Raw genomic sequence first — 16,831 nt, 5'->3', positions numbered from 1 at the left:
GCCTTCACGCCCGTGCCTTCGGCGTCAGCCTTCGTATCAATCTACCGAAAACGACCCTGCACCACCACCCGCCGCATCCAACCCGACACCCACCGTCCCTTTGCTCGCCCTGCCGCTCACCCTGCGCTGACCGCGCGTCTGCCCTCGCGCCTGCCCAATGGACCGCCCGTCGTTCAAGCGCAAGTTCGACAGCGACGATGCCAGCGCCCGCAAGAACCAGAAGACGGCCGCCGACAAGCCCAAGATGTCGTTCGCCCAGCGCATGATGGCCAAGATGGGCTACAAGGAGGGCCAGGGCCTGGGAAAGTCCGGCGAGGGTATCCTCAACCCCATCGAGGTCAAGCTGCGGCCCCAGGGCGCTGGTGTTGGTGCCGTGAAGGAGAAGACCGAGCAGGCGAAGCAGGAGGCCCGCCGCGCCGCCGAACGTCGCGGTGAGGAGTATGAGGACTCGTCCGAGGAGGAGCGCAAGGCGCGCCAGCGCAGGAAGGCAGAGCGCAGGAAGGCCGCCGAAAGTGGTACCAGCGGAGCCAGCACACCCTCGGGTTTCACCCGCCCAAAGACGAAGTACAGGACCGTTGCCGATATCGAAGCTGCCGCCGAGGGCCTCGAGGTGCCGAATGTGCTGAAGAATCTGATCGATGCTACCGGCAAGGAGACGAAGCTGCTTACGTCTACCGCGGGGCTGATGACGCCTTTGGGTGGAACCCCGTCGGCAGCTACCGAAGCTGAGAAAATCGCCACGCGTGCCCGTCGCGAGCTCGAAGCTTTCGCGAACTCGTGGACTGAATTGACCGAGCGCAAGCAGTTCATCGAGATCGAAGAGGAGCAGCTTCAGCGGGAGATCGACGAGCAGGAGCAAGCTAGTCGCAAATTACAGGGGGTCACGGACGCCGTCGAAAGACTCAGCCGCCTGGAGCTGAACAGGCCCAGCACTGCTGACGACGCATCGGCCCGCTGGGAACAGGTCGTCTCCGAGCTCGAGACATTGCAGTTTGAGTTCCGCAATGAGCTCATGCAGTTCGGTCTGCAGGAGGCCGCCGTGGCTGCCATTGCCCCGCTGTTCAAGCAGGAAATGCTTGATTGGGAGCCCCTGGAGAAGCCTATGCATCTCGTACCGTACATCCACCGCCTGCGCACAATTCTGGGCATTGGTAAGGATGATCTTGTGCTTCACAGCGGACATGATGACCTCTATGGCTACAGAAGACACAAGTCGACCACTCCGTACGAGTCGCTCATCTACTCGCTCTGGCTCCCTCGAGTACGAACGACCATCACCAACACGTGGGATCCGTATTCGCCAACCCCGCTCATTGCCCTCGTCGAAGCCTGGAAGGACATCTTGCCTCCTTTTGTCCGCTACAGCCTTCTCAACAGTCTCATTGTGCAGAAACTTAAGAACACACTGCACGACTGGAACCCCAGAAGCTCTCTCAGGAAAAAGCACACCAAGCCTCTTCCCCACATCTGGCTGTTCCCCTGGCTACAATACCTCGCTGAAGAGCACACTAACCCTAAGTCCTCCACTGGCTTGCTGACGGATGTGCGCCACAAGTTCGGCTCTGCGTTGAAATCTTGGGACTTGTCTCGTGGCGTCATGCCTGGTCTTGACAGCTGGCGGGAAGTACTTCCGCATCTGGAGCACACCCTCGTCCGCTACCTCCTGCCACGCCTAGCCATGCACCTATCAACAAACTTTACAGTCGATCCTTCTGATCAGGACCTCACACCGCTTGAGCATGTCCTCGCCTGGACTGAATTCTTCAAGCCCAGCACCATGGGCCAGCTCATGTTGGCAGAATTCTTTCCGAAATGGCACAACGTTCTGCACTTGTGGCTTACGTCGGACCCTGATTATGAAGAGGTCGGTCGGTGGTTCAGCTGGTGGAAAGAACAGTTTTCAGACACCATCAATGCAGTCCCAGCCATTGCGCAGGCTTGGGAGCAAGGTTTGGAGATGATGAATACCGCTCTCGACTTGGGCGATGATGCAAAGAACGAACTGCCACTCCCCGACGTGCCGTCTGGCGTTGTTGGAGAAGAAGAAGAGAAGCGTCCAAACTTTGCAGCATCGACAGCCAGCAGGGCTGCCGAGGAGGATGAGACTACCTTCAAGGATGTCGTTGAGGACTGGTGTGGTGAGAATGATCTCCTGATGATCCCGCTCCGAGAGGCAGACAAGACAACAGGCTTGCCACTGTTCAGGATCACGGCGAGCGCATCTGGTAAGGGTGGTGCTATAGTGTATCTGAAGGGCGATGTCGTTTGGGCAATCAACAGAAAGGATGAAACCAGGGAGCCACTTGGACTAGAGGAGGGCCTGATCAAGAGAGCCGAAGGAAAATAGCGTTGCCATGACAGTATGCTGCAAAGCAATGCGATATCCATTACATGCTACCCTAACGGATCGAATTTGATAAGTACATGTTCAGATTGAGGTGAGTTAACAGCTCAGAAGCTACGGCTGTGATCGGCCAGTCGTGATTCTCGAGTTTATCGGTTTTGATACGGAGGCTTTAATTTAACTCAAGCGAAGTTCGTGTCATTAATTTGTCTTTTCAATCTAGTCTTAGCCAAACATTACGTCCATTATATCCCGTTATCATTAATCCGAAGCACATCATCCCTCATTCGTATTTTCACTCCCTTCCGTTTAAGTTTCATCTCTCATTCAAGTCTTGACTCTTCAACCTCATCTCTCAGCCAGGCCCTGACCACCTACCCTTGAAGCTCCCCCTTCAAACCTTAACCTTCTTCTCTTCAACATTAGTGCCATCTTCTTTTTTCTTCTCTTCCACACCTTCGTCATCATCCTTTTCTTTCTCCTTTTCCTCGATCTCATCCTCAACCGGCGCGGGTACGGCCATGAAGCTTGCGCAATCTTTCTCATCTTCCTTGTCACAATCCTGCGACATGACATGTTGGGATTGCACCTGCGACTCTGCCGGAGTCTGCTGGTCCATCTCGTCGGGGCGGGTCAAGCCGCGATCCTTGACGAAGAAGCAGCCGAACAGACAGAGCGCGATGAACGGCGCGAGGGTGATGAATACGGCGCGGCTGGCCTTGGCGTAGGCGTCGTGGATGGCGTCGCTATCGGCGGCGTTGTAGCGGCTGTAGTCGGGGGTCGAGTAGGTTGAGCGGGCGAGATCAGCGTAGGCGGCCGGCATATTCTTCTTCAGCGTGTTCTGCAGCACGGCGGCGGAAATGGCGAGGCCGAAGGCGCCGCCGAGTGACCTGAGGAAATTGCGGTTGGAGATGACCACGGCGCGCTGTGCCTTGGTCGCGTGCGCCTGCATCGCTACCAGGGTCGGCTGGAAGACAAAGCCGACGCCGATGCCATTGAGGCAGCTGATGATGACGATAGCCGCAATGTGCAGCGTGCGCGAGAAGAGCGTCGTTAGCGAGGCGCCGATCGTCCAGATGATGAAACCAGCCCAAATGACCTCGCCGTAACGCTTATAATGCGAGATGTAGAGGCCGGAGATGATTGAAGAGAAGGACTGGAAGAAGACGATGGGGATCGTCAAGCATGCGCTGATGAGCGGTGAGAAGTTGCGAACATTCTGGTAATAGATGGGAAGATAGTAGAGGTAGGCATAGTAAGTGACACCATAGAAGAAGTTTTGGATGATCAGCACGGCGACTGGAATGTTCTTGAACAAGCTCACTGTATTTCAGTCAGCTTACACGGGGGTGCTAAGTGGATCGGCAATCACTTACACGGCATCATGGGAAGCGGGGCAACCTTCCACTCAACAAATATGAAGGCCAATCCGAGCACACCTCCCACGGTGAGCATTGCTATGACCATGGGCGAGTCCCATTCGAAATAGGAGCCGCCGCCGGAAATGGGGATGAGGATCAGAATGGTAGCCAGAGATCCAGTGAAGAGGCCGTAGAAGTCGATTTTCCTGACATTGCCTTTGAAGTCCTTGGTCGGAACGGTGGCCGGGACCATGAACCAGTTGACGATGCAGCAAATTGCGGCCACCGGAGCGATAAACCAGAACAATGCACGCCAGGTGGCATGCTGCGCAAATGCAGCGCCAATCAGCGGGCCGACGAGGTTACCGGTGCCAACCATGGCTCCGAGGATACCTTGGTACTTTCCACGGTCTTCAAGGGTGACAACATCACTGACGATCATCATGGACAGACTAAAGGTGTCAGTGGTTCCTGCAGGTGTTGGTGTGAGTTGAACCTACCTTGTGATGCCGCCGCCAGCCACACCAGCCAGGCCACGGAAGACGTAGAGCATGGTCGAGTTGACGGCGAAGCCGCATAGCAGGTCACTGATGCACAGCAGGGCCAGCGCCGAGACATAGACGAGTTTGCGGCCAAACAGATCAGACAAACGTCCGTAGAGGACTTGAAAGACTGTGTTGGCAATCAGGTTGGACGTTCCAGCCCAGCTGATGGTGTTCTCGGCATCTATGTCCTTGGCAATGGAGGGGAGGAGCACGCCGATGCCATTCTGGTCGATGAAGCAGACCAACAAGCTGGCAGCAAGCGTGGAGAACAAAATGATCAGTTCGCGCTTGGGCAGAAGGTTGGTCTGGTCACGAAGGCCGGCCTCAACATCTCGCTGCTTCTGACGCACCGTCATTGAGGAAGGAGATAAGGGGGGTGAGGTGAGGTGAACTATGAGACGAATGAGAGCGTCCCGAGAGACATGGGACTCTTGGCGCGGCTGGGGGACGGGTGAATGACAGGCTGCTTATTCGCAAAAGGTTGTGAAAAGGCAGAGTGCGAGAGAGGCGTCACATTAAAACGAAAGCTGCTGGATCGGATCTGTGCAGCCGGGGAAAAAAGACCGGTATCGGTCCATGGTCCAAGGAGGCTAGTGGACAGCCCTGATCGTCCTCGTAAGCATTCTGGGCTTGCATCGCGGGCCGCGATGTTTTTGGCCGGTGAGTGTTGCTTAAAGCCGAAGCCTCTAGCGGCGGCGGCCGAAGGCTACTGAGGGTGGAAAAGATAATCTCCAGCAGAGGCGTGAAAAACGCTTTCGACTCCGTTTTGCCACAGCAGCGCGCCGGCTGTGGAGGAGACAGCGATAACATCCATGTCGGTGTGTGGCATTGGGCGCGGGAAGTGGAGCAGGTTGCAGCCCCTGCGGGAAATCTGGCGAGGCAAACAGGCACGTCGTTGGGTCATCGTCAGTCATCAGTCACGTGATTCTGCGCGCTAGCGTGGTTGCGGTCTAGCCCATCGCGCGCGTTCCTGCCGGCCTTGGTACCCCAGGCCCCTCGTGCCGACCAGTCCCAACACCACGCGGCAAATGCACCTCCTGCTGCCGAACATCGGAGCCCGCGCCGGCCGCGCGCGCAGCTGCAGCACACGTTGCATTTCTGGCGCCTGTCAGGCGTCCCTGTAACGCCGAGTCAAAGTCCTAGCCGTCGGGAAGCAATGGTCACGGCCGCACGTCCTCACGCCAGTCACGGTTCAGCAGCTGGCTTGCCTCTCGTGGAGCAAACATACGGTCTATCATACCGCTACTCCCCGCCCTTCGCGCTTCCTGGCCGGTATGGAAAGGTCTGCCTGTAGTGCTCCGCAATCTGCCTTCTAGTCGCAACCCACACGCCCTCCTTTTCGCCGATGTACTCCATGAATTTCCGCAGAGCCTCGGCCCTGCCCGCCTTTCCGACAATCCTGCTGTGCATCGGAATGTTCATCATCTTGCCACCCTCGCGGTACAGCATGTCGAACGTGCTCTTGAGGTACGACTCGTACGTCTGGCCCGCTGACGACATGAAGCCTGGTGCCATGTGGAACTTTCCGTCATTGCAGTCGTAGTTGTACGGGACCAGCAGGAGACCCTCACGCTTCTCTGGAGGCAGCCCGCTCTCCCACGGCAGATCAACCCAGTATGGAACGTCGTCATTGTACACCTCAGACGAGTACAGCAACGGCTTCCCCATCTCCTGAAACACAATCGGAAGGAGCGCATGCGTGTTCGGCGTACCTCTGCCGAAGTACACGCCCACCGGGAATTCTCCCGTCGTCTCCTTCAGCTTGTTGCATGTGTCTTTGATGTACTTCTTGTCTTCCTCCAGCCCGAGGTCCCAGAAGTCCAGCCAACGAAGGCCGTGAGCTGCAATCTCATGCCCATCCCTGACACAAGCTCTTGCAAAAGTAGGATTCTTCTCTGCATCACTCATGAGCTCACCAGAGCCCCACACAGTCCGAGTCATAGTCGTACTCACCCATTGCAGCAGCAACCGCAAATATAGTCATGTTCCATCCAAACTCCTTCATCAGCCTGTTGATTCGCCAGCAGCCTACACGGCTACCGTATTCGAAATCTTGCTCAGCGTTTAGGTATCGGGCGCCAACTTTGTGTCCACCGCTTGACCCCTTCTCCCATAGATACGGCTCAGACATGCCATCGCCCTCCAGCACCGAGCGCTCGCCTCCTTCTTCGTAATTTAATACGAAAGAAATGGCAATTCGAGCGCCATTCGGCCATTCAGCATCGTGGGATTCTTCCCCAAATCCTAGAGCACCAATCAGCTATTTCAATTAGTCATGCGACGATCCTAGACTGTTACCTTCGAAGTCGCGAGGCAACTGGAGAGACTCTTCAACATGCATCTTTGTTTACACCAGAACAGTGATCATAGAAGCGCGCCACGGTCAAATTTCGACCCTTTAATATTCCGTGCCTCACCCCGGGGAAAGATACAGACTCAAGCCCATTCAAGATCAGCGATACTCTGCGCACGATAGGAAAGCAGATAGATACCTGCCCTGCAACCCCACACTCGACCACATGATTCGCGGATAATGACGTTCCCTTGCCTGTCGATCTGTTTACCCCTCAGTCTCCCACTTCTGCACCTTGATAGGTATTCAATTACCAATAGCCGGAGCTAGCGCTTACCTCGGTGCGGCACAGGCATAGAACATGTCCGACATCGCACGCAGCTGTGTGCCACGTCCAGGCTGCAGAGTTGCTTAAACTGTTTGGAAGGCGACTGAGGCAAAAGGCACCGTTTTGATCTTGCAAGCTCGAAGCAGCTCAAGATGTCTGTCTTTTCGCTCGATCCAAGTCCAGGCAACCCTGTGACAACGACCGTCGTAGATGAAGTCTGCGGTGATTTGGGTGTGAGGATCAATGAAAATGAGAAGGAGGCTTACCAAAAGCTACTTGGAGTCTTTCATGATGCTGCAACAGAATTGATGGCAATGCCTGGTGAGTAATAGCCATACAGGAAGTAAATCAACGGTTCTGCGCTGGGGATGTGACTCGCAGTGCACACTGAAATAGGAGGAACCATTTTACTTTCCCTTCTTCAGAGCATTCATCATAACTTCCCCGATACGGATTGTTGCAGAGCTGATAGGCTGTATAGACTATGTCCCTCAAGTCGACCTGGAACGTTTTCCGCGAGAGAACGTTCATTTCCCACCTGCTGACGACAACACATACGGGGCTTGGGCATGGAGGTGCAGTATTAAAGATAAGAGCAGTGGTTTGGAGGGCTCGAATCTGCTAAAAGGGAAGACCGTGGTACTCAAAGACAACATCTCTGTAAAAGATGTCCCAATGCTTATGGGAACAGATTTCATCAAGGGCTATATTCCAGTATTTCAACCCTACCAGACACCTCGACAAAAAATTGACGTCAAGCAGAACACAGACGCCACCGTGGTGACGCGGGTGCTCGAGGCTGGAGCAGAGGTTGTTGGCAAAGCTGTTTGTGAGAACATGTGCCACAGTGCGACATCTCACTCTGCCGCCACAGGCCCTGTGGAGAATCCGTTCGCGAAAGGGTACAGTAGTGGGGGAAGCTCGAGTGGGAGTGGTGTTCTTGTGGCGCTTGGCGAAGTAGACATGTCGATCGGTGCAGATCAAGGTGGGAGCGTCAGGATTCCCGCCTGCAACTGCGGGGTTGTTGGTCTCAAGCCTACGTTTGGCTTGATCCCTTATACCGGTAAGAAAGACATGGAACTGTGTCCGTACTCTACTAAAGTATAGGTATTAGGATGCGCCGGAAATGAGCCAACGAATGATCATCTAGGCGTAATTACGAGGTCTGTTGGAGAGAACGCGCTCCTGCTCCAAGGTATTGCCGGTGCAGACAACGTAGATGACCGTGGCTTCGCTGCTCCAGCACCGGAACGCGTTCCAAAGTATTCGGCCACACTCTCCAGTTACGAAGCGCCTAAGGATCTCACTGGTATAAAGGTCGGCATCATAGCCGAATCTTTGACTGGCGCTGTCTTGGACCCACGTGTGAAGTCCACCTTCCTCAAGGCTGCCGAATGTTTCAGACAGCTGGGTGCGACTGTCTCGGAAGTGTCTATTCCGTTGCACAAGAAAGGACCGGCGATCTGGACTGGCATTAGCAAAGTTGGCGGTTTCCTCGGCAAGAGCACCGGGCCTTTCGGCCGCCGGGGCTACCAGATGGTGGACTTGCACAGCATGATGTGGCCCTTACAGCAGCAGAACTGGGACAATGCGTACGTCTCATTGAAGAACAACTACTTGAATGGCGCCTACGCCACAAAGATGTTCCCCCATCTGCTTGGTAAGGCGACCAACCTGTCTCGCATGCTTCGTGATGCGTACGACGCCGCGCTGAGCGAGTATGATGTTCTCATTACCCCGACACTGCCGTACATTGCAACCAGTCACTGCGCTCCTGATGCTGGCCCGCTCGACCAGATTGCAAAGCAGGTCGGGCTGACAAGCAATACTTGTCAGTTCAACCAAACCGGCCACCCGGCACTGACGATGCCGATCGGTATGCTGGAAATTCAGGAAGGCCATCTGAAAGGGACTGGAACAAAATTGCCGGTCGGCCTGCAGATTGTGGGGAAGTGGTGGGCGGAGGAAACAGTTTACCGAGTTGCTTACGCATGGGAATTGGCGAATCCGAATTGGAAGGATTAAGTGTTGGGAAGCATTGTCAGTTCGTAGCCAACTATGTCGATTGGACCGATTTGCATTGCCGTGTTAGGTATCTATGGCTTGCCGCTTGGCTCGGGCCGGCCAGGAGCGCTTACTCACCTTCGGCCCCAGACTGACGCCCGAAGCCGAACGCGTCGAAGCGGCTCCATACTTTCTCCGATACTTGTCAACCTCAGCTTCATCTAAATACATGCCAGAAACATCAATGGATGTAAAAGAGCAAGGAACCACAAGCAACCAGAGGCAGGGAAACAAGAGAACGTCCCGCCACGCGAAGAGGGAAATCCGTCAAAAGGCCAAAAACATCCAAGCCGTTGTCGCCATCGCCTTCGCCCTCATCGTCGTCATCCTCGCAGCCATGTCATCTCCAGCTGTCTTCACGCTCAATAAGCGTCTCTTCAACCCAACAACCTACTCCCGCATCCATCAACTCTGGTTCGGCGATCTCCCCCACTCGGCCACCGTCGCACCGGCCGAGATTGCCAAGAAGTGGTTTGGCGGAGGCTCGCCGGCCGACAAAGCCGCCTTCGATCACACCTGCACGACCGCTTTCCGCGACGCTCTGGTATCCGTAGGGCCAAAGGCTTACCCCTTGCCGCCGCTCGACGCCGCCGGCAACTCCAGCTACGCGGCCGAGCTGGCACATGCGCCAACCATCTCAGCGCCCTTCGCGGCGGCGCTCGCAGACGCAGCCAAAGGAGGAGAAGGCGGAAGCAGCAGCGACATCCGTGCGGGAGAAGAAGCCGCGGCCGACGCGGCGCTGAGCCTGGTGCTGCTGCTGGACCAGCTGTCACGGAACATCTTTCGGACGGACCAGAAGCTTATCTACTCGCATTACGACCGCCTGTCGCGCAGCTTGGTGCGGCATATCCTGTCAAGCAGCCCACGCGCGGACCTGCACCCCAAGTTCCGCGCTAAGCCCGTCTTTAGGCTGTGGTTCTACATGCCGCTGATGCACTCGGAGTTCCTTGAGGATCATCGGAGCTACGAGACGTTGGCGGGCGAGATGCTGGCGGAGATGAAGGCGCGGGGGGACAAGGAAGCCGAGGATTATGTGAAGCAGAGTCTGGATTTCGAAATAAAGCATAAGAATATCATCGAGAAGTTCGGGAGGTACCCGCACAGGAATGAAGTCATGGGCAGAACAATGACCAAGGAGGAGAGCAAATGGCTGGAGGCGGGGGGTGAGACGTTTGGCACGGGAAAATAGATTGTACAATTCCAAACCATGTCCCAACTGTAGGATCCGGCTCTTGTGCAACCCTCCATCGAGTTTCAGCAAATTCGATCGGATCAAGGGTCAGGAGGAGAATGCCGATGATCCCCGCTGTATCACACTCCTCGATCGGCTATTGCCGGAACAAGCAGTCACACTGTCCCGAACGCTCAACGTGATCTCTGATAACCTCGAACAGCGATGGCCACGTTGACGTCAGTTGAGGCTGAGCTTCTTCACATGTACGAAATGCGGTCACATGGCCCTTAGCATGTTCGCTCGAGAAGTATCCACCATGATGGACGAAGCGTCGCCGGGTCGCACGGACTTTGACGGGCGAATCGTTCGAGCGCGCAGTCAAAAGTCGGTCAGCGCAGAATAGGGGCTGCCTCGGTCTCTCACGGCTGAAGAGGAATTCCTGAACGGTGCTGCCCTTGCGATAGCTGGCCGTTGAGGCTCTCAGCGAGCCACATGGAAGTAGTGGTCCGGAAAGGGAAAGGGGCGTTCGCCGTGTGATGGCCGACACCCAGCTAAAGTGGGTGTCGCGGCCATCAGGCCAATGACAGGGAGCCGTCCCTCACATACCCTGTAAATGAAACGGTCCGGAACGCGAGGTTGAATCGTGCGAGAAGGCAAGGGCAGTCTTCCACCAGAATGAAGTGCGGCAAGGGCTCGTGGCAATCTCGTAGAAAATGCATGCAGCGTGTCAGACCCTTCTTTTGCGGGAGAAATGCGACGATGATCAAGGGCGGGGGATGTATGCCGGGTGGAAAATTAGCTGCCCGTCAGGCCGTCCGCCCTCGATGCACCGTGGCACCCCCGGGCTGGAAGTCCTATCGATAGCTAGCCGTACGAGATAACGAACCCAGTCTGCCGCAGTAACCGGCCGAGCACAGCGCCCACTTCCGACGCGCACCTGTCTTAGGCCGGAGACGGGTTGCTGGAGCCCTCGTCCACCACGCAGCCGCGGCTCTGAGCGCCGCGTTCGACTGCCATTGTGGCCTGGGAGTACTCGTGACGTCGGCCTGACTCGTGCGCAGCGGGTCAGCCTTGCGATAAGCTCTCATGGCGGACACGCTCGCTGCGGCGGCGCGAGCCTTGAGGCAGCAGCCGGCCGGCGGGCACTACTCTGCCGTGGCCCCTCCGCGGCCAGCTGGAGCTCTTGCCTGCGCATTTTTGCGCCCCGTTCCGCTGGCACCCTGACGTCCGTCATAACGCGCGCTCGACGCGCGACTGCTCGCCCTCTCGTTCCTGGCAGCAGAGCAGCGCGAGCTGGACCAAGGGCGGCGAGCGAGGGGCTTTCCCCGCGCCTGCGCTTGATGCATGAGTGAGCGGCGAGGGCAGCAAGCTCCAGACGGGCGGATCGGCCGTAGAAGGCCCAAAAGGGTCAGGACTAGCGTCGTTGTTCGCTGTCAGAGCAAGGGCCTGCCAGCTCGCTATTGGCCGACGCACTGAACGCGCGCTAACCCCAGCCACGCCTTTTCACGCGAATGGGCCATGCGTGTCACTGCCGCTGAGGGCGACGAGAGCGAGGGGTTGGGAGATCGCCGCGGGCGCTCCCAGAGATACCGCACCTCGCGCGCCGCTGCCACCATCTCCTCCACAACCATCTCCCGGCTCCCAGCCCACCAACCATCCAGGCACCGCTGTCCAATGTCTCGTAGGGCTGTCCGTAATACTGCGATTCAGGATTGCGACACGCTCTGCCACTACGCTAAATCAGCCGCTCTACTACCAAGTCACCGGACCCGCTCCGCTGTAACGCCCAGACTCCTCCATCGTCCGCCGAGACGCCCCCCTCCGGCTCGCACCACTTCCCACGAACCCCAATTCGCAGTACCCAACCACCACAGCGCGCATGCTTTACGAACGCGGCAGCATGACTGCCTTAAACACCGACGACCTAGAGGATCTTCTGGCCAGCCGTCCGTCTCTAGCAGCCTCAGTTGACGACTGCTACGATCTGGATGCTGCCCATCACCGCGCAAGCCGGTCGCCTTTCTTCGGCATCCCGTCAACCCACTCAGGCTTCCGCTCAGAGGAATCGGAGACCGAGGAGACCGATAGCGCGGGCCCATGGTCGCCGCCCGCCTGGCGCAAGGCCGGGAGCGGCTGGTACCGACACCACCACCATCATCATCTGTCGCCCGATAGCCCATCGCGGTCGCGCGAGACCAGTCCGCCCTACGAGAGCGCCGGCGAAGGCGATGCGATCATGCCTGCGAACGTGCCGCTGCCCATGAGTCCGTTGAAGCAGACGCCGCGAACCAGCCCCGAGCGCGATCTGCCGTGGGATGCGCGCGTCAAGAAAGAGGAGCACCAGGACAATGAGGACACGCCACAGCGTGCGCTGGCGCCTCGCGACAGGGAAAAGAGCAAAGATGGCTCTGCGCCGCCGCAGGGTATCTCGGCGACGGCCGCTGCGCATGCCAATAACTGTATGTATGGGGCGCGCAATGCCCAGTCGCATGCGCTGAACGTAGCAGATATCCGTCTCGCGCTGCGCGCGGAAGTGCAGCACCGGACCGAGCCTTACGAGGCTGCGTATTCGTGGTTGTGCGATAACTTTTCGATGGTAGCCAAGTCCCGCACTTCGACTCTGTTTTCCGTTCTTGTGGGTCTTTTGTCGATTTTTAGTCTGCGCCTCCTCCTGCAGCCGCCGTCCGCGGGCCACGTTCCGGATCTCGTGAAGGTTGCGGGCCTCGCAAAGGCGTTTGAGCCGTTCATCTACTACAGCGAAAACGGAGTGTCGCAAATAGGAGACTTGCAAGAGACGGGTGTCGCAGTATGGGATCTTGGAGAGAGCGTGCGTCTGACGAACATGACCTCGGCGCCCATTATAGTTAAGGAGCTCGACGAGCTGAGCGAAAGCCTGAAAACCCTCTCGGTAGAATTGACCAAGTTCTTTGCAAACGTGGACGGGGACGTCGATAGGTATATTAGTCGCACAGTCTGGCTGAGTCCAAGGCCGGTGACGCTGACACTAAGTAGTATCCTCATAGTCATGGACTGGGCGAAGCGCGAGCTGGCGCACATCCAGACGGTGCCAGAGAGCTCACTGTCGTCAGTCTTCGGCAATGTACACCGACTCTTGAGCCGGATTGGCCTTCTCGAAACCTCTTCTGGCGCACCTACAGCTGTCGGAAAGGTCGTCAGGGAGCTGTTCGGCCAGACAAGCCCCCAGCGCACCAAGGCAACCCTGCAACGCACTTTCAATGAATTCCTTAACGTGCTCGAGGAGAGCATTAACAACGAACTCACTGCCTCTACTGCCCTGTTCAGCCTGTACGAATCAATTGATCGCCAGTTCCTCAATCTCCAACGCACCGTGCTTCGCGAGACAGACCAGCAAGAGCGCGAGGAAGGCGATCTGCTGTCGAGTCTGTGGACACGCCTCATGGGTGCCAATGCCTCTCGCTTACGCAAGTACGAAAAGAACCGACAACTGCTGGCCTCTCTGCGCGCCCGCACCCTGCTCAATAAGGGTGCGCTCGGTGACCATCGCGCCAAGCTCCAGCAGCTCAAGAGCAACCTTGAGATGCTCCGGAAGCGGCTGATCAGCCCGCTGCTGAGGAGCAACGAGTCGAGCACGCTCGCCATCGAAGACCAGATCAGGGGCCTCGATGGCACATACGAGTACCTCCACGGCGTGCGGGAACGGCAGAAGACCAAGGTGATGGGTCTTCTCTACGGACCGAGTGAACGAATCCTCGTGATTGAAGGTAACTCCTCATAACTCAAGGCGGCGCCACGGTGCAACAATACGGCGTTCTTGCAGCAGCATTTGCAGTGGCGCACGGCGTAACGGTAAGAGGAGTTCTTCGGTCTCTGGCGTCCTTTCCTTTCATAGGATGGGGGTTTATATTTCGGGTTGATGCTGGGAGAATGGCGTTTTCGATTCTTGTTTTGGCGCCCTGGAAAACCTTCTTCCCCTCTCCTTTCTGCTTGCGTCTATGGCATCGGGTCTCGGGCGGGAATATTCTTCTGCATGAGCGGCATACGGAGTGCTCTTTTTGAACGACATTCTTATGGGCTACTGTGATGCTGTAACGCACTTTTTGTCAGCATAGACGCTGTAGAAACGATATTCACCATCTGCCAGTCCAGTGCCGTGCTTCCAGTGAAGAGTGAGACGGCGTGAAGAAGGTGGGATGCCTGGGGCAGGTTTTTCCGCCCGCTTGCGGAAGATCGAATCGCCGACGCGCATCGATCATCCATCCAAACTTCGAGCTCCAGTTCTGGTAGCCGCTCACGACTCCGCCCAGCATGCCTCCGAGACTCAATCTGCTTCCGGCTTCGAGGTCGCTTGCCTTCCGCCCAAGGCCCGCTGCGCCTCAATGGCGTGCCGGCCAAGTTGTTGCCGCCCCGCGCGCGGTCAGAAGATGTTACGCCGACGACGCATCGAAGAAGGATCTACCTGAGTCGGAAGATAGGAAGGGACCGAACACCGATACTCTGCCTCACGTCACTGAAGAAGCACGGGACATGGCGAAGATGCGGAAGATGCCTCCGCCGGAGGTGGAGCAGGGAACCCCGGTAGACGAGGTACGTGGGAATGCGGCGTTGAGCAGGATGCATTCTGCGCTGGAGGCAATTGGGGAGGCAGAATGGCCGGCTAACACGCTGCCCAGTACATCAAAAATGACAAGGAAGCATACAAGCACCTTCCAAAGGTCATGCAAGACAGCCTCAAGAATTCGTCAGGACCGAAGGGCAGCCGTTCTTACTCGACTTCCGCCATTCGCCGCCAGGAACAACTGGCAGTCGCCCCGGCGCCGGCTACAACAGAAATGACGGCTGAGGGCGTGAAATTCGGGGTCGTGCCTTTCCCTCTCCCCGCAGAGAACAGGCTCAAGAGTCGCTATGACCCGGTTGTCGAGCAGGTGACGAACCTGCTCATGCAGCACGGCAAGAAGAGTGTTGCGCAGCGCGTACGTCCCGCTCACGCGCACAAATGCCTCCGTCTTCCGCTACAGAGGCGCTGATATTTCTTGAAATAGAACATGGGACTCATCCTCAATCACCTCCGCACTGCTCCGCCACCGACCATCAGCCCGCAGCGGCCCCTCCTGCCGGGCGCTCCCCCGCCATCGCATCTCCCTCTCAACCCTGTCCTCTACCTCACCCTCGCCATCGACTCCATTGCACCGCTTATGCGCATCCGTTCCCAGCGTGGCGCCGCCGGAGGTGGTGTGGCGCTTCAAATCCCGGTGCCGCTAGGTCTGCGGCAAAGGCGGCGGAAGGCTGTTGAGTGGATACTCGAGGCTGCAACCAAGAGGAGGAACGCAGGTAGCGGCAAGGGTGGCTTCGCGATGCGGTTCGCGACCGAGCTGATCGCGGTGGTGCAGGGCACGAGCTCGGTGTGGCAGAAGCGGGATGGTGTACATAAGGTTGCCGTCGGAGCAAGAGCGAACCTTGTTGTCAAGCCCAAGTTTAGGAAATAAGCTGTAGGCATAAAAGATGTAACTGAGGGGAGAGGGTTTGGACGCGATGAGTGAACGTCGCGTTAATTTGACGGACTGGTTTACATTAAAATTGCTGGACTGGAGCGTGCCGGCTCCTTATATGGCGTATTGGCGGGCACAAAATCGCTCGCTGTTGTATACTACTCTGGATGGCAATGACTGTTTCAAAAGGTACATGAGGGGGAATTAGGTGAAACTATCATCATAGTGACTAGCTATGTCGGCTTTGGAAGACCCAGCTATGCATTATTCGCTCCTTCCTTTTCTCGCCGCAATCCGTCTCCGGAACCCTCCGCCCGCTCGAAGCTAAACTAAACCCCGGTCACGGATTATGGTCTTGTTCTACCACATGTATTCCACCTACGTAATCGTTCGTCCGCTCGAGGCTAAACCCGGGCACAGCTACTGATTACAAGGCCTGTATTCTCGAAGCTGAGGTAGAGTCTAATTACGTCTTCGATCCCTCTATACAATCCCTTCCCGTAATTCTATACCTATTTAAAATGAAAGTAGAACTTTATCGCATCTTTACTTCCCCCGCTGTACGCCTCTATAAACTATCTATAGAATCCTACTTAAGTTGGAGTAGAACCTAATTATGCCTTCGTGCTCTCTCCATTGTCTGTCTTCGTAACCCCTCGCCAGTTAGAAGCTAAAAGGGAACCTAATAGCTACAAGTATATATTGCTGTCGCCTTCTCGGGTGTCTTTGTTGGCGACCAGTTCTATAATCACTATTACTACTACCGCCATCGCGATTGCGATTTCTTTAGCGTCCACGGTCTCATCTTAAAATTCATTCCAGTAGTCTCCGTGTGTGCTGTTAAATGAGTATATACTTAGTCGCAAGAGGCGCCAATTCCTTCGTCATTTAGGCAAACATACTCACATCTCAGCCGTGCTTATTGCGCTTGCTATTTTACAGTACGGGCTATTTTATCCCACGAATTCTAACTCTAAAAGGCGCAGTTCCAGGGATGCCAGCTCCTGCAAAGCTATAAAAGGAGCCCGGATGCCCATTTTGTACACCCACCACTGGCACTAGGCGCCCAAGACCACGGCCTTGGGAAGACAGGCACTACCCAGTGACCAGTCTTCATGACTTCCTATAACCTCAGCCGGCTAATCAAACAGAACGCCGGCTAGTCTACAGCCTCAAGTTTTTTTTCCTCTTCGAAATCACTCCATCCAGCATTAATACTAATATCGATCTTCACCCGACTCGAAAGCTGCGCCT

At 56.4% G+C, this 16,831-nt stretch overlaps 7 protein-coding genes across 7 annotated transcripts; 5 read left to right on the top strand and 2 right to left on the bottom strand.

The window, feature by feature from the left end:
- Positions 1-157: 157 nt before the first annotated feature.
- On the top strand, positions 158-2,347 carry LTHEOB_7889 (G-patch domain-containing protein; the record flags this gene model as incomplete). The annotated part of the gene is made up of 1 exon (XM_035517304.1): positions 158-2,347. The coding sequence occupies one exon, from the start codon at positions 158-160 to the stop codon at positions 2,345-2,347; it is 2,190 nt and encodes a 729-aa protein (XP_035370908.1).
- Positions 2,348-2,738: 391 nt separating this feature from the next.
- Positions 2,739-4,606, bottom strand: LTHEOB_7888 (MFS transporter; the record flags this gene model as incomplete). The annotated part of the gene is made up of 3 exons (XM_035517303.1): positions 2,739-3,667; positions 3,721-4,157; positions 4,206-4,606. The coding sequence occupies 3 exons, from the start codon at positions 4,604-4,606 to the stop codon at positions 2,739-2,741; spliced, it is 1,767 nt and encodes a 588-aa protein (XP_035370907.1).
- Positions 4,607-5,492: 886 nt separating this feature from the next.
- LTHEOB_7887 (Polysaccharide deacetylase) lies at positions 5,493-6,591 on the bottom strand (the record flags this gene model as incomplete). Its single annotated transcript, XM_035517302.1, has 3 exons — positions 5,493-6,111; positions 6,167-6,494; positions 6,549-6,591. 3 exons carry the CDS (start codon positions 6,589-6,591, stop codon positions 5,493-5,495), a joined length of 990 nt encoding a protein of 329 aa, XP_035370906.1.
- A 955-nt stretch (positions 6,592-7,546) lies between these two features.
- LTHEOB_7886 (Amidase) lies at positions 7,547-8,896 on the top strand (the record flags this gene model as incomplete). Its single annotated transcript, XM_035517301.1, has 4 exons — positions 7,547-7,585; positions 7,634-7,700; positions 7,746-7,934; positions 7,986-8,896. The coding sequence occupies 4 exons, from the start codon at positions 7,547-7,549 to the stop codon at positions 8,894-8,896; spliced, it is 1,206 nt and encodes a 401-aa protein (XP_035370905.1).
- A 208-nt stretch (positions 8,897-9,104) lies between these two features.
- On the top strand, positions 9,105-10,124 carry LTHEOB_7885 (Transmembrane protein; the record flags this gene model as incomplete). Its single annotated transcript, XM_035517300.1, has 1 exon — positions 9,105-10,124. The coding sequence occupies one exon, from the start codon at positions 9,105-9,107 to the stop codon at positions 10,122-10,124; it is 1,020 nt and encodes a 339-aa protein (XP_035370904.1).
- Positions 10,125-11,988: 1,864 nt separating this feature from the next.
- LTHEOB_7884 (uncharacterized protein) lies at positions 11,989-13,866 on the top strand (the record flags this gene model as incomplete). Its single annotated transcript, XM_035517299.1, has 3 exons — positions 11,989-12,568; positions 12,617-13,064; positions 13,122-13,866. The coding sequence occupies 3 exons, from the start codon at positions 11,989-11,991 to the stop codon at positions 13,864-13,866; spliced, it is 1,773 nt and encodes a 590-aa protein (XP_035370903.1).
- A 530-nt stretch (positions 13,867-14,396) lies between these two features.
- Positions 14,397-15,574, top strand: LTHEOB_7883 (Ribosomal protein S7; the record flags this gene model as incomplete). The annotated part of the gene is made up of 3 exons (XM_035517298.1): positions 14,397-14,675; positions 14,762-15,061; positions 15,131-15,574. 3 exons carry the CDS (start codon positions 14,397-14,399, stop codon positions 15,572-15,574), a joined length of 1,023 nt encoding a protein of 340 aa, XP_035370902.1.
- Positions 15,575-16,831: the final 1,257 nt, after the last annotated feature.

Source organism: Lasiodiplodia theobromae (assembly GCF_012971845.1).
Source record: "Lasiodiplodia theobromae strain AM2As chromosome Unknown scaffold_24, whole genome shotgun sequence".
Lineage (NCBI taxonomy): Eukaryota > Fungi > Ascomycota > Dothideomycetes > Botryosphaeriales > Botryosphaeriaceae > Lasiodiplodia > Lasiodiplodia theobromae.
This window is presented reverse-complemented; position numbering and strand designations above follow the sequence as displayed.